The 13,441-nt window shown below is 35.8% G+C and overlaps 1 protein-coding gene across 2 annotated transcripts; it reads right to left on the bottom strand.

Moving 5' to 3' along the window:
• Nucleotides 1-3,637: 3,637 nt before the first annotated feature.
• Nucleotides 3,638-12,244, bottom strand: LOC109212623 (TMV resistance protein N-like). Of its 2 annotated transcripts, XM_019376287.1 has the most exons (6): nt 12,097-12,187; nt 11,652-11,813; nt 6,166-7,273; nt 5,555-5,914; nt 4,434-5,426; nt 3,638-4,265 (listed from the first exon to the last, which is right to left on the bottom strand). In XM_019376287.1, exons 2-6 carry the CDS (start codon nt 11,666-11,668, stop codon nt 3,735-3,737), a joined length of 3,009 nt encoding a protein of 1,002 aa, XP_019231832.1. In that variant the 5' UTR covers nt 11,669-11,813; nt 12,097-12,187; the 3' UTR covers nt 3,638-3,734. The 2 variants fall into 2 exon arrangements, with proteins under 2 accessions (XP_019231832.1, XP_019231831.1); XM_019376286.1 differs by having other exon boundaries at nt 11,652-12,244.
• Between the last annotated feature and the right edge of the window lie 1,197 nt (nt 12,245-13,441).

Below are 13,441 nucleotides of genomic sequence, written 5' to 3'. Positions count from 1 at the left end.
AAAAAGTATAATTTAAGCTAGCGTTTAGCCATAGATTCCCAAATTTTAAAAAATCTGATTTGGGTGAAGTTTGGTTTGAAAATGAAAATGTGTTTGGACATCGGTTTTCAAAACATATTTCACTTTTTTTTTTGAAAAAACATGAAACATGACTTATATCCACAAGTTCTAAAAACTTCACAAATACCCAATAGTACCTTCATCAATAACATTCATTATATTATCGCAAACCATAGTCCTGAACATAAATAAATTTGATACAAAATTATCATTTTTATAATGAACTACATAATATTAAATGGTGGGCTCTTTTATAAGATACAAAAGTTTGGGGCAAGTTTTAGAAAATGTAATAGTAATATTTTGGGCCAAAACCACCTTTTAAGCTGGTTTGGGATTTGGGTTTTGAATGCCAAAATAAGGTTAAAATTTATGAACAAACATGTATTTACAAAAAAAAACCAAATAAATTTTGGTAAAATATATGGCCAAACGGCTTAACAATGGGTAAAAAGAAAAAGCTAGTGTTTTTTGAAAAACCCAAATAAGCTAGAGTTTGGCCATAGATTTCCAAATTTATTTTGAAATCTGATTTAGGTGATGTTTGGTTTGAAAATGAAAATGTGTTTGGACATCGATTTTCAAAACATATTTCACTTTTTTTTTTGAAACAACATGAAACATGACTTATATCCACAAGTTCTAAAAATTTCACAAATATCCAATAATACCTTCATCAATAACATTCATTATATTATCGCAAACCATAGTCCTGAACATAAATAGATTTGGTACAAAATTATCATTTTTATAATGAACTACATAATAATAAATGGTTGGCTCTTTTATAAAATACAAAAGTTTGGGGCAAGTTTTAAAAAATATAATAGTAATATTTTGGGCCAAAATCACCTCTTAAGCTGGTTATGAGATTTGGGTTTTGGAAATTTGCCAAAATATGGATAAAATTTATGAACAAACATGTATTTGCCAAAAAAATCCAAATAAATTTTGGCAAAATATATGGCCAAACGGCTTAACAATGGGCAAAATATACCCCTCCTAATTTAGAAGGATCTAAGATTTTCACACTTCTCCTTCAGCGTGACTCGAATCCAAGACCTAACAGTTGTGGCTGGAGGAGCTTTTACCAACTCAGCAAGCTTCACTTGTCAATAAAAGCTAGTTGAAATAGCTATTTCTCTTCTTCTCATTCTAGTCAAATAGTTTTTGGATCCGTTCATGTTCCAAATTAGCTACAGGGGTGTCAAATTAGCGGGTCGGATATTTCTTTTCATTATCCCTTTCAAGGGAAAAAAATAGCCAAATTTTGCATCTAGTAATTGAAAAATAGTCACAGTTTCAAAATTTAGCCACTTTTTCATGTAAAGTGGCTAAATTTTATGCTTAAGTTCGATTTTTTTGCCAAATGAGCTTCCAGCATTATATGCTTAAGTTCGAATTTTTTACAAATGAGCTTCCAGCATAATGGACTGGAACTTTCCATGTGGAGTTCCAACATAATATGCGGGAATTTTATATGCATGAGTTCTAAAATCCAACATATTATAATAGAACTTTCTGTGTGTTGCAGTTCCAACATAATATGCTCGAAGTTATGAGCAGAAGCTCCATATCTTGCATATTATGCTAAAACTTTTCGTGTTTCAGCAAAATAAGGTTATTTTTCAATCCTTATAAATGCTGCTATTTTTCAATTACCAATCCGAAAACTACTTTTCAAGCCGCCATATCCGACCTCACTCGCCTATTTGCCACCCTCACTACTAGGTCTAGAGTTCAGGGCTGGTAGGTTTCAAACAAGAAAACAGATGTAGATGCCGTATATATATGTGGGTTGTGACCAATTGAACAAAAGTCCTACTATTATTTGTATTCTAGAAGCTGTAGTATCCTTTCCTACTTATTAGGAGAATGAGTTTTTATCATTCCTGGATCACTACTAGTTCACTACTAGTATTTGTTTCCAGCCTCTTCTCTTTCTTCTCCTAAGATATCTGATCTGAATATTGCTTAGAACTTGTGGCCTAATAAGTAATAATGGTCTGGTTTTGGTTATCTCGTAAACCAAGAGAGCACAGTAAACATATTCCGGATGATATACTGATTGATATTCTGAGTAAACTCCCAGCAGAAGACTTACTCCGTTGCCGACAAGTCTGCAGGCACTGGAATTCTTTAATCTCAACCCCATTTTTCAACTACATGTATCTGAATCTTGGTGCTGTTTCCACTATCATTCTCCAGCAGAAAGACCTAACTCGGCGGAGTAATCGCTATCAGATGAAACTCCTATTTCTCCCGGAGAAGAGAAGTAGTAAACAAATTTCAGTGAGTTCAACGCTATCGGCCGACGAAATTTATAACGTGCCTGACCTTCTCTTTTCCTACCACGGTTTGCTCTTTTTTATAGAAGATTATTCCTATTATATCCTAAACCCTATCACCGAAGAACTAGTTACCTTTGATCTCCCATTCGGTCAAATCCAGGCATTCTATTTCCATCCAGTGGCCAAGGAATATTATGCCATCTGGATATATGTTAATACAAAATCGCTCAGTTTTGTGGAATTCAAGATACTTAAACTTAGCTTATTGCTATCTGATAATTTGGATGTTATCGAAGTAGAAACAGGATGGGAAAAGGTTAGTGATGTCGTCCCCCATATAGCGCCAAGATCAGTGGGATCTCCAACATGGACAAAGGAAGCTATATATTGGATGGCTGACAGATTATGTTTTTGTGATTGTGATACTTGTCCTGTTTCTTGCAAAACATCTATAATGGTGTTTGACATTGAAAAGGAGAATTTTCATATCACATCTCATCCAGGGGAAGAATGTGGCGGCTACCTTTCTCTATATATACATGCTCATATGCACCTATTTGAGATGAGAGGTCAAGTAATATTCTGCAAGTTTGCATTTTCTAGCTTTGGTAAGGCAACAATAGATATATGGGAATTGGAAGACTACTACAACTGGAGTCTAAGTAGGACAATCCGCATTGATGATGTAAACTTTAATCCTGTGTCCTACATTGATAGTCCTTGGAATCCATATGTAAGACCCATTGGCATAGTAAATGGGGACTTGATCATCAGTCATATACGTAGAGGAGTTTTGGCCTACAATCTCCATTCACAAACCACCAGAATGCTAGAGGGGGGCGATATAAAACTCGCCATAATCTATGTTTTCCTTCATAGAAAAACAGTTGTTTCGTTGGGAAACTACTCCAAATCACTCCCAACTCCAAACTTAGATGTTTGCTATCTAAGCTGAAAAAGATGTGCTCCAATGGAGTTTAAATTTTCAAGGGATGAAGTGTGTTGAGTTAGTTGGTATTAGATTTCTATGACTACATGTTGTTTCTGTCATTTTAGTCAGATTACTATCTGATTGTTATTTATGCTACTTTTACACGGCTTCTCGTTGTTGCACTTCTTATTTTCTCTTCATTAATGTGATACATGCTTTCCTGAGCAGAGGGTTTATTGGAAATAGCCTCTCTATCTCAACAAGGTAGGGGGTAAGGCTGCGTATATATTACCCACCCTAGACCGCATTATGTGGGAATAAAAAAGATCTATATCATACTGTAATAAGATTACACTCATTCTTAACCTAGTTTTAGATTCTAAATTTGCTTCTTATGTCATAGAAGGATTGTTCAAGTGCTTTGATCAATCAAATACAGACTATTGCAAATCTCAAGTGCAAATGTAATAAGTACGTTCTTCATCACTAAAGTGGTTCCTTAGAATATCTTCAAACGGGCTGCTACTTTTACACACATTAGAATGATCAGAAATATTCTCTGTTTGCTCGTCGAGGTAAAAGATTTTAACACCAAGCTCCTTAAATGCAGCAAACTGAGGAGACACCATAACCTCAATCACATCTCCTTGTTGAAACAAAGTCTCAACTTTCCAATAACTAAACCACATCATCCCACTAATTTCATCCTCTGGAAGGCCAAACCAAGCAGGATAAAGAGCCCAGTTTAAGTCTTTTGTCTGATTTCTTACCCAAATGGCTGGTCCGTCGTACAATCCAACGTTGGTGTATGCTTCAGGACATGTATACACAAAGCAAATGCTCAAACCACTTATTACTCTATGGCTATCAACATTTGGTAGGGTGCAATATACATCTGCTGCATCAGTGAATTTGTAGCTGAACCAATTGGGCACGCTTTCTCCGGGTAAAAAAGTGGAGAAAACGCCACGGTGGTACAATATCTGAGACAGGAAATTAGCGATTTAAGTTATATACACTGACATTTAGTTACCATTTTTACCAGGTGACTAAGTAATGCTTATCATGTTTATCACTGGTCTGATTATTATCTTCATAGACAACAAGCTTGTTACCATAATTATGTGAAAAGAGAGGTGAGAGAGACAGACCTGTGGAGGAAACTTCTTAGGCTCAAGTGAAAATAAACTTGCTATATCATCTTGGACACAGCTTGGGTATTCATTTCTAACTCTTCCAGCATTGTACGCGCGGCCAAATACCAGAGAAACCTTAATACTACTTTTTATAGGTTCCAAAGTCGAAATTCCCATGTTGGCAAGAACTTGAGCATCTGCATTTTCCAGTGGCTCTAACTTGAACACACCCTCAGCTTCAACAAGATTGATGCAATTTAAATAACCTTCTACTGGATGTCCTTTTGCACAAGAAGCTGCTACTTTCTTTAAGGATATGCATCCATCAGCATTTAAGTCACTAATATTTGATGGTAATCCGTCAAGATACTTGATCTTCGTACAGTACGCGATGTTAAGAGTTTTAAGTCTTGTAAGATTCTTGATGCTATCTGGTAGATTGCAAATTGGATTTCCTCCCAAATCTAGCCAATCTAACAAGCTCATAATGCCTAAATCAACCTTGTTAAAAGCATCTGGACATAAATTGCATTTTGCAATGTTTAACACATGCAAGGACCTAGGAAAATGGATTTCTTGAATTTTACTAGGGGATATTACCCTTCCTTTCAAGGCCCAAGAATATAAAGATGAATACCAAGTTTGGGACCCCAATTCAGTAGATATTGCCACCCTATTCATAGAGATCCCATCAGCATAAAGCTCCTTTAGTGAAGTCAATTTATCCAGTTCTGTTGGCAGATATTCAATATTTGAGCAGCCTGAGATATTAAGTGTCTCAAGACATTTTAACTCACATATGCTATCAGGAAGGCTCTTTAGTTTCTGGCAGTCTTTAAGGTTCAAAATCACGAGTTTTTGCAAGCATCCTATGGTCTCATGAACATGGATTAACTTGGTACAATGTTCAAGTATCAACCTTTCAAGATTGGAAAGGCCCGAGAAATCCGGTGTGGTGATGAGGTCATAGGAATGGCCTAAATCCAGTATCTCTAGGAATGGGAGAAACTAATAGATCAAGACAAAGAAATTAAGTCAGTCAAAGATCGCGACTCATTTAGCCCATGAAAATATAACGTGCCTAAACATAGGCGGATTGGGCCGGATAGAAACACTGGACTATGAATAGACAATACCTTGAATCCTTTCCAAAGTTGTTTCAAGCTGCTGTATTGCATGTCAATGGAAACAACACTTCCCATTGGAAACTCATTTGGTATACACTCCTCTGGGAATCCACTCCAACACAGCCATCTCAATCCCTTAGGGAAATTCTTGAAACTTCCATCCACTTGAACTTTGTTGAATTGGATAAATCTTAGCTTGTGCATTTTCTCAAAGGCATCAGTTCTAACATTTTCTGAACTAGAATTGCCTTTTGTACTCCAAGTGAAAAAGCCAATTGCATTTTGTCTCACTGGTATTAAGGGGCTAGAGTACTTAACTTTCTTAATCATACGCATGTCAAGTACCATCCCTTGCACTGCCTCTGTTCCCTAATAGAAATCACAAAAGAATAAAAAATAGACATAATTAGAAACAAGTTCCAGGTACAGAAATTGCAGGTGATTTCTCGTCATCTGCCCAATCCAGCTTGGCGGGCAGAGCTGTGGTGAGAGGTAGTACGTAATCAGTGGAATAGTCGAGATGCACCAAGCTGATTCAGACATCACTGTTATTGAAAAAAACGCGCTTGGAATTAATAAAGTGACAAACTATTCAAATAAGAACATGTTTAGTTCCTTACTGTTTTTCCTCTTAGGACATTGTAAGAATCTGTGTGGTGCCAGAGTCTACTACGCTTTCCAGGCTCCACAGGTGCTTCTCGACGAACAATGTCTCTTCCCATATCTCGTACCAACTGATGCATTGTTATCTCATTTACATATCCGATTGTCACTAAACTTCTATCGATGAGATTCTGAATCCCCACCAATGTGTAAAAGTCACATTTATCTAGTATCCTAACCACAAAATCTTTTTTCATCCCCTCAAAGAAACAACAAAGATGAAGGAACAAATTCTGATCATGATCATCATCCAACAATTCATAACTCAATCTCAATTTATCAACAATTTTATTAGTGGGAATATCTCTCAACTTTTCTATTGCACTTCTCCACACATCCTTCGATTTTCCAGCCAACGAAGAACCGATAACTTGAATAGCTAATGGAAGTCCTCTACACCATTCAATCACTTCCTCTGAATACTCTTTGTAATAACCTTCACTTGCATTGTTTTCCCCAAATGCATGCCAATTAAATAGCTCAGTTGCTTCAGTTGTGTACAAAATTTCAACTTCATGTACGTCATGACCTAATTGAGGTCTTAATAAATTCTTGTGTCTAGTTGTCACAATTATTTTACTTCCAAAACCAAACCAATCTTTAATATCAAATATTGCTTCAACTAAATCAGGCTCATCAACATCATCAAGAATAAGAAGTATTTTTCTATAACATAAAGCATTCCTTATCTTAATAATTCCTTCATCAACACTTGATATATTTACTTTTTCATGTTTGAGAAGGGTAGAAAGTAGTTGCTTTTGCAATGTGATAACACCATTAGGGAGTTTTGAAGTTTCTCTAATATTTGCCAAAAAACAACTGCATTCGAAATATCCAAAGTTTAAGTTGTAAACAAATTTGGCAAGAGTTGTCTTTCCAATTCCACCAATACCACAAACCAGGAGTATTCCAATGTCAGTATTAGATTCATGTTGAACCCAGGAATTAATGGATCTAGCACGACGATGTATTCCAATTGTGCAAGAAGCAATATACAAGGCTGGCCGACTTAGTCTAGTACTGATAACATTAATAATCTTCTTGATGAAATGGGATTCATGCCTGAAACATCCATTACACAAAGCAAACATAAAAAGATTTAAGTTATTATAATGTATACTGATAATGTAAAGAATTTTTATACTGTCAATGTAATTTTGATTTGTTATAGCACGTTACGATTGAATGTATATTACACATATAGTTACCTGTAATTGTCTTCTCAATGACTTCATTATATAGTTATTTTTTACACTTAAGATCAACTTATAATTCTTGCAGATTGTCTTCTTATACGCTGTGCAATAAAATAGAAATCTAAAAGATCTTGGATTGAAAAGATCATGGACATGGAGTGAATTTCATGACAAATTCAAAAATATTCTTTAATGGCTCTAGTTGTTGGAGTTGGGGCTGTTCAGCCCAAGACATTGCAAAAGCCCAATGAACAGTCCACTAAGGTATTAATCCAGGACCAGCCTCCTCCTTAGTAGAATGGTCGCGGATCCTTCTTTATTTAAGTAACCTGACCCAATTATTTTGTATATATATAGTTAGATGATTCTTTTGCAAGAAATTAATTCATTTTGACATTATACAATATTAATAAAATTTCTCTCACTCGTTCATTCGTATTGGACATTTCTAGGGTTTGCTATTTCAAAGTTTCCACAATTAATTCGGATTTGAGATGTTATCATGGTATCAGAGCCACAATTTCGGTGACTTGCTCTGAGGGCTTTCTTCCGTTGGTACCCTCAACACGTGAATCGCATTTTCCTCTTTCCTCCGGTGTTGATTGAATCGGTGATCAAGTTTCAATCTTTGGTGACTTTCTCTGATGTTTTGAGAGCCTTTTTTAAGAATTTGTGGAACTTTCTAAAATGGTCGCGTATCCTTCTTTTTCAATCCAAATTACTAGTTAAATATTGGGGTGATTGTGTGTTAACTGCCACATACTTGATAAACAGATTTCCTTCTCCTTTACTTCATAACAAGTCACCATTTGAGCTTTTACATGGTAGTTCTCCACTCGTCAATCATTTGAAGACTTTTGGTTACCTTTGCTTTGATAATGTGCCTAAACCCTATAGGGACAAGTTTAAGTCCAGAACTATACCCTCTGTTTTTATTGGCTATAGTCTTGGAACGAAAGCTTACAAACTTCTAAACCTTTCTTCCTTGAGTATATTTCTCCTAGGGATGTAGTATTTCATGAACATGTCTTTCCTTAGTCTGATCACTCTCCTGCAAATCTGTTTCCTCCTTTCCTCCATTCCCCTGATATTCCCTCTTCATCTAGTAGTGTTCATTTTAATGCTCTTCACCCTTCCTTATGCGCACATGCTCTTGTTCAAGATTCTCCTTTGAGAAGTCCTATTGGACATCATCAAACTCCTACCAACCTGAATAGTTATGTCTGTTCACTTTCACATCCTTCTAACCAGAATCCTCCCCTCAGAAAATCTACTAAACATCACCAAACTCCCATCTATCTGAATGATTATGTGTGCACCTCTGTTTCTGGCCCTATCTCCTCTCCTATATCTGATGACATTTGTTTGCTAGAACCTCAGTTCTATCATCAGACTGTCTCTAATCCTGCATGGCAGGAAGCCATGATGAAGGAATTTTAAGCTCTAAAGGCTACTAACACCTGGGATATTGTTCCTCTTCCAGGAAGAAGAGAGCTATCCCCTGTAAATAGGTCTATAAGATTAAACAAAAAGCTGATAGGTCTATTGAAAGGTATAAAGCTAGGCTAGTTATTATGGGGGATAGCCAACAAGAAGGTGTGGATTCTACTGAAACTCTTTTTCTTGTTATGAAACTCACAACTATCAGATGTCTATTGCCTGTAGCAATCAAAAGGAATTGGACTGTATTTTAGTTAGACGTCAACAATGCATTCTTGCATGTAGACTTAGATGAGGAGGTCTTTATGAAAATTCCTCCTGGACACTTTCTTCAACTTCTTATGCTTCTATTTCCCCCTCTTCCTCTCTTTCTTGCAAGCTTAATAAGCCACTTTATGGGCTTAGACAAGCCTCCAAGCAATAGTATGCCAAATTATCTTCAGCTCTTCAATCCAAGTTTTTTAATCCTAGTTTGAATGATTATTCCTTGCTTACCAAGCTAGCTAATAGAAAGTTAACTGTGATTGATGTATATGTTGATGATATTTTGGTGGCTGGGGATGATTTGTTTGAAATTCACACTCTGAAGATCTTTCTGGATAGTGAAGTCAAAATCAAGGATCTTGGGGAGATCCATTATTTTTTTGGTTTGGAAATTGTTAGGGATTCTTCTGGATTTTTGATTAGTTAACAGAAATTTATTTTGGATTTGCTCTCTGAATTCCATCACTCTGCTGTTTCATCTGTGGTTGCTCCTCATGTGAAGTTGTCTGCTAATATTGGTGAGTTGGTGCATGATCTATCTTCTTATAGAAGACTTGTGGGTAAATTGAACTATCTCCAGCACACTCGACCTGATTTGTCCTACACAGTTCAACACTTGAGCCAGTTTATGTCCAAACTGAGGGTTCCTCATTTTGAAGTTGCTCTACATGTGTTAAGATACTTGTCTGGCACCAATTCTTTGGGCTTACTTCTCCCCCGTACTTCAGATTTCTCTCTTAAAGGCTACTCTGATTCTAGCTGGGTCTCTTGTGCTGATTCAAGTAAGTCTGTTAGTGGATTTGTCTTGTTTCTTGGTGGCTGCCCGGTGTCTTGAAAATCCAAGAAGCAGCCTACTGTTGCCTTGTCTTCTGCCGAGGCAGAATATAGAGCTTTGAGGCTTTTGGTTGCTGAAATCACTTGGATTCCCAGACTACTTGGTGAACTTGGTGTCTCTGATCTTGCTCCTGTTGCTGTACATTGTGACAACCAAGCAGTAGTTCATATTGCCAAGAACCCCGTATTTCATGAGCGCACCAAACACATCGAGGTCGATTGTCATTTCGTGCGGAATGCACTATCTACTGGTATCACCAGTCTCCATTCCATTTCTACAAATTTTCAATTGGCTGATATTTTCACCAAGCCTTTGGTAGGCCTTCAGTTGTAGAGTTTCATTTTCAAGCTTGGAATAGGCTCCCCTTCCAGCTTGGGGGGGGGGGGGTTAGAGTTAGGGCTGTTCAGCCCAACACATTGCAAAGGTCCAATGAGCAGCCCACTAAGGCATTAGTCCAGGACCAGCCTCCTCCTTAGTAGAATGGTCGCGGATCCTTTTTTATTTAAGTGACCCGACCCAATTGCTTTGTCTATATATAGTTAGATGATTCTTTTATAAGAAATTAATTCATTTGACATTATACAACATTAATAAAATTTCTCTCTCTACTCGTTCATGTCGTATTGGACATTTCTAGGATTTGCTATTTGAAAGTTTCCACGATTAATTCGGATTTGAGATGTTATCACTAGTCGGTTGTTAGATACTTAGATTGTACATATTCCACTATAGTAAATAAGGTTTTCAGTGACAATGTTATTTGCCTCTTTAATCATCACCAAAGGTTAGTGCGAGTCACCACACTATATGTCTCTGCTACCTACCTTATATCTACACTTCGGCTTTGGTGCATTTGTTTACTTTTTGTAGCGAGCTTCATTGTGACAAAAGCTAATTTATTTGTCGCTACTTTTGGTGGTGACTAAAGAGGTCGCCACAAACATTATCACTGCAAATATTATTTCTTGTCGTTGTCAATTCCCTTTATTACTAGCTAAGAAAGTGATAATTATCATATCATTTTGCATAAGTACATTCTTTTCGTAATTTCTCATCTTATCTGTTAAGTGTGTCTGTGTGTGTATAGACATATAGACACACACATCTAATTAACATGTTACTTATAAAAATTTTAGTAATGTTTTTTGTCAAAAAAGGAAAGAAAAATAAGAAAACGCCTAAATTCTTGGTTAAATTTGCAAAACCACCTATTTATACATAAAAAAGAAAAAGAAAAAAAAAAAAAGAGCTGCATAAGGATTTATTTACACAATCAGAATATGAGAGAATATATGGCAAAGTAATCTTTCAGCTTTTCTATTGGGGTATTATCATTTTTAGTCCGCGCCAGAAACTATTTATATTTGATAGCTGAAAAAGTATATAAAACTTGTATAATTTTTGTATATAACATACAGAAAGTGTATATATATAAAAATATACAAATTTTATACATTTTTTCGGCTATTATTTTTTACCGCGGCTATACAGTGTCATTTTTCCTTTCCTATTCATATCACCCACCTTTTCCAAAATAAAAATGATCGCATATGAAAAAAACTACTTACATCAATTAAATGATAATTAATTGTTATAATCTCCCTTCATTTCCTTTTGGTTATAAACCTTTTTTCCCCTTTCCCGGTTCCTCGTATTTATAGAGGGTACAAGTAAAATTGAAACTACTAATAAAAAACGAACGTACTGATTTTCAAGGACCATTCCGGCCAAATCTGCAGCTTGACTGAGTGCATCTTTCCATTTCTTTAACTTGTCCTCCCACTCTTCTTCATTTCCATGTCTTAATTCAGACTTGAATTTTTCTTCATGTCTGTTTAATGCTTCCCCAAAACTTCCCTTGTGCTTCCTGAGATTTGAAGGATCAACATGGTAGAATATAGGCAATATTGTAGTACATGCAAACTTCATTTTACGTTCAAGAATTGTGACAAGTTGATCTAGGCACCAACTAGAAGACGCATAGTTTTGTGAGAATACAATAATAGAAATCTTTGATTCTTGAATTGCTTTAGCAAAATCTGAACTGCTGTCTTCTTCTTCAGTACTTCTGGATTCATCATCACCACCTTTGAACGTGCGAAATCCGGCTTGGTTTAAAGCTGTGGAGAGGTGATCAGTGAAATTTTTACCTGTATCTTCACTTTTGAAACTCAAAAACACTTCATATGAAGCCTTGGGAATTGATTGCTCATAACCTTGTTCTGTGGCCATTTGAACAAATTAAGTTCATCTATGGAAGTGTTCTTTTACCCTAGCTATTGTAATTAATGGAAGAATAATGGTACAATAATTCTGAGGTCTCTGGACTTATATATTTTTATATGATACATGGGTCTTAAAGAATAAAAATATTGTCCCACTTGTGACATAGATATGCCTTTTTTCTTTTTGTCAATCTTTTCTTTATAGTTTATGTTGAGCCAACACCATCCTTGTTGTTTATCTTAGCCCCGGGCCTTAGATTTTGATTACTGTTATTGCATGTCATTTATCTTTTGGTTGTTTTGCTTCTGTTACTATTACGGTTTCTACTGGAATTATTAATGAATTGTCTTTTCTTGTTTTATTTTCGTCTTTCTGAGCCGAGGGTACAGCCTCTCTGCCCTATCGGGGTAGGGGTAAGGTCTGCGTACACATTACCCTCCCCAGACCTCACTTTGTGGGATTTTACTGGGTAGTTATTATTGTAATTACCTAGTTTAATTTACAGATTGAGGGATGATCATTATTCTTTTGGAAATAAAATATTATTTTGTTATTACGGGATAAATATATTCTTGAATTGTACCAGGTAGGGCTGGATGGAATCAAATCACATCCCACTACCAGATATTATATTTTAGGAAATTTAATTAGTTATCAAGCAAGTGAAAAAAACAAATTCACAAAGAAATAAAGGTGGAGCTAGAATTACTTGGAATTGTGCCGCGGAATCTATGTTGGCATCAAATTGATATTCGAACTCTACATATCCGACTAATTATTTGATTACGCGTTGGGTAAGTCTAATAAAAAGTAAAGCACTTTCGCCATAATTTTATTCGTTTAAATTTTCAAAGTCGAACTTAAAACTTAATTAAGGACGAATTTGTCATTCCCCCGTATCTTTGGTGGTAGTCGTCTGATATTCTCTCCCTAATGGTTTTCAGTATAGTCCAAATCGAGAAAAGTCGTTGTCCTGCGATAGTGGAGAATCCTTACATGCAAAGTGAAAAGCGAAAATGACAACTATTTTCAGTCTTTCTACTTTTCTCTACTATTTGATACACTTCTAAGAATAATAGATCGGAAATATTAAATATAAAGGTACATTTTAGGCAGCATTGAAGCTAGAATTTGAAGCTTATTATAGATTTAGAGTTTTAAACCGTTTAAATTACTAGTATCTAAGTTAATAATTTATATATATTCAATAAATATTTAAAATAAATACAGGATTTGGACTGGATCTGACCGAATCTGCATGCCGTATCC

This window comes from Nicotiana attenuata, unplaced genomic scaffold (genome assembly GCF_001879085.1).
Source record: "Nicotiana attenuata strain UT unplaced genomic scaffold, NIATTr2, whole genome shotgun sequence".
NCBI classification, from domain to species: Eukaryota; Viridiplantae; Streptophyta; class Magnoliopsida; order Solanales; family Solanaceae; genus Nicotiana; species Nicotiana attenuata.
This window is presented reverse-complemented; position numbering and strand designations above follow the sequence as displayed.

Bases quoted from the DNA above. Each gene is read 5' to 3' on its own strand.
- LOC109212623 (XM_019376286.1), bottom strand. From the start codon at position 12,178: ATGGCCACAGAACAAGGTTATGAGCAATCAATTCCCAAGGCTTCATAT. The intron at 7,274-11,651 runs GTACGTTCGTTT...TGGATGTTTCAG, and splicing joins GGAATGGTCCTTGAAAATCA to GCATGAATCCCATTTCATCA. The intron at 5,915-6,165 runs GTAAGGAACTAA...GATTTCTATTAG, and splicing joins ATGTCCTAAGAGGAAAAACA to GGAACAGAGGCAGTGCAAGG.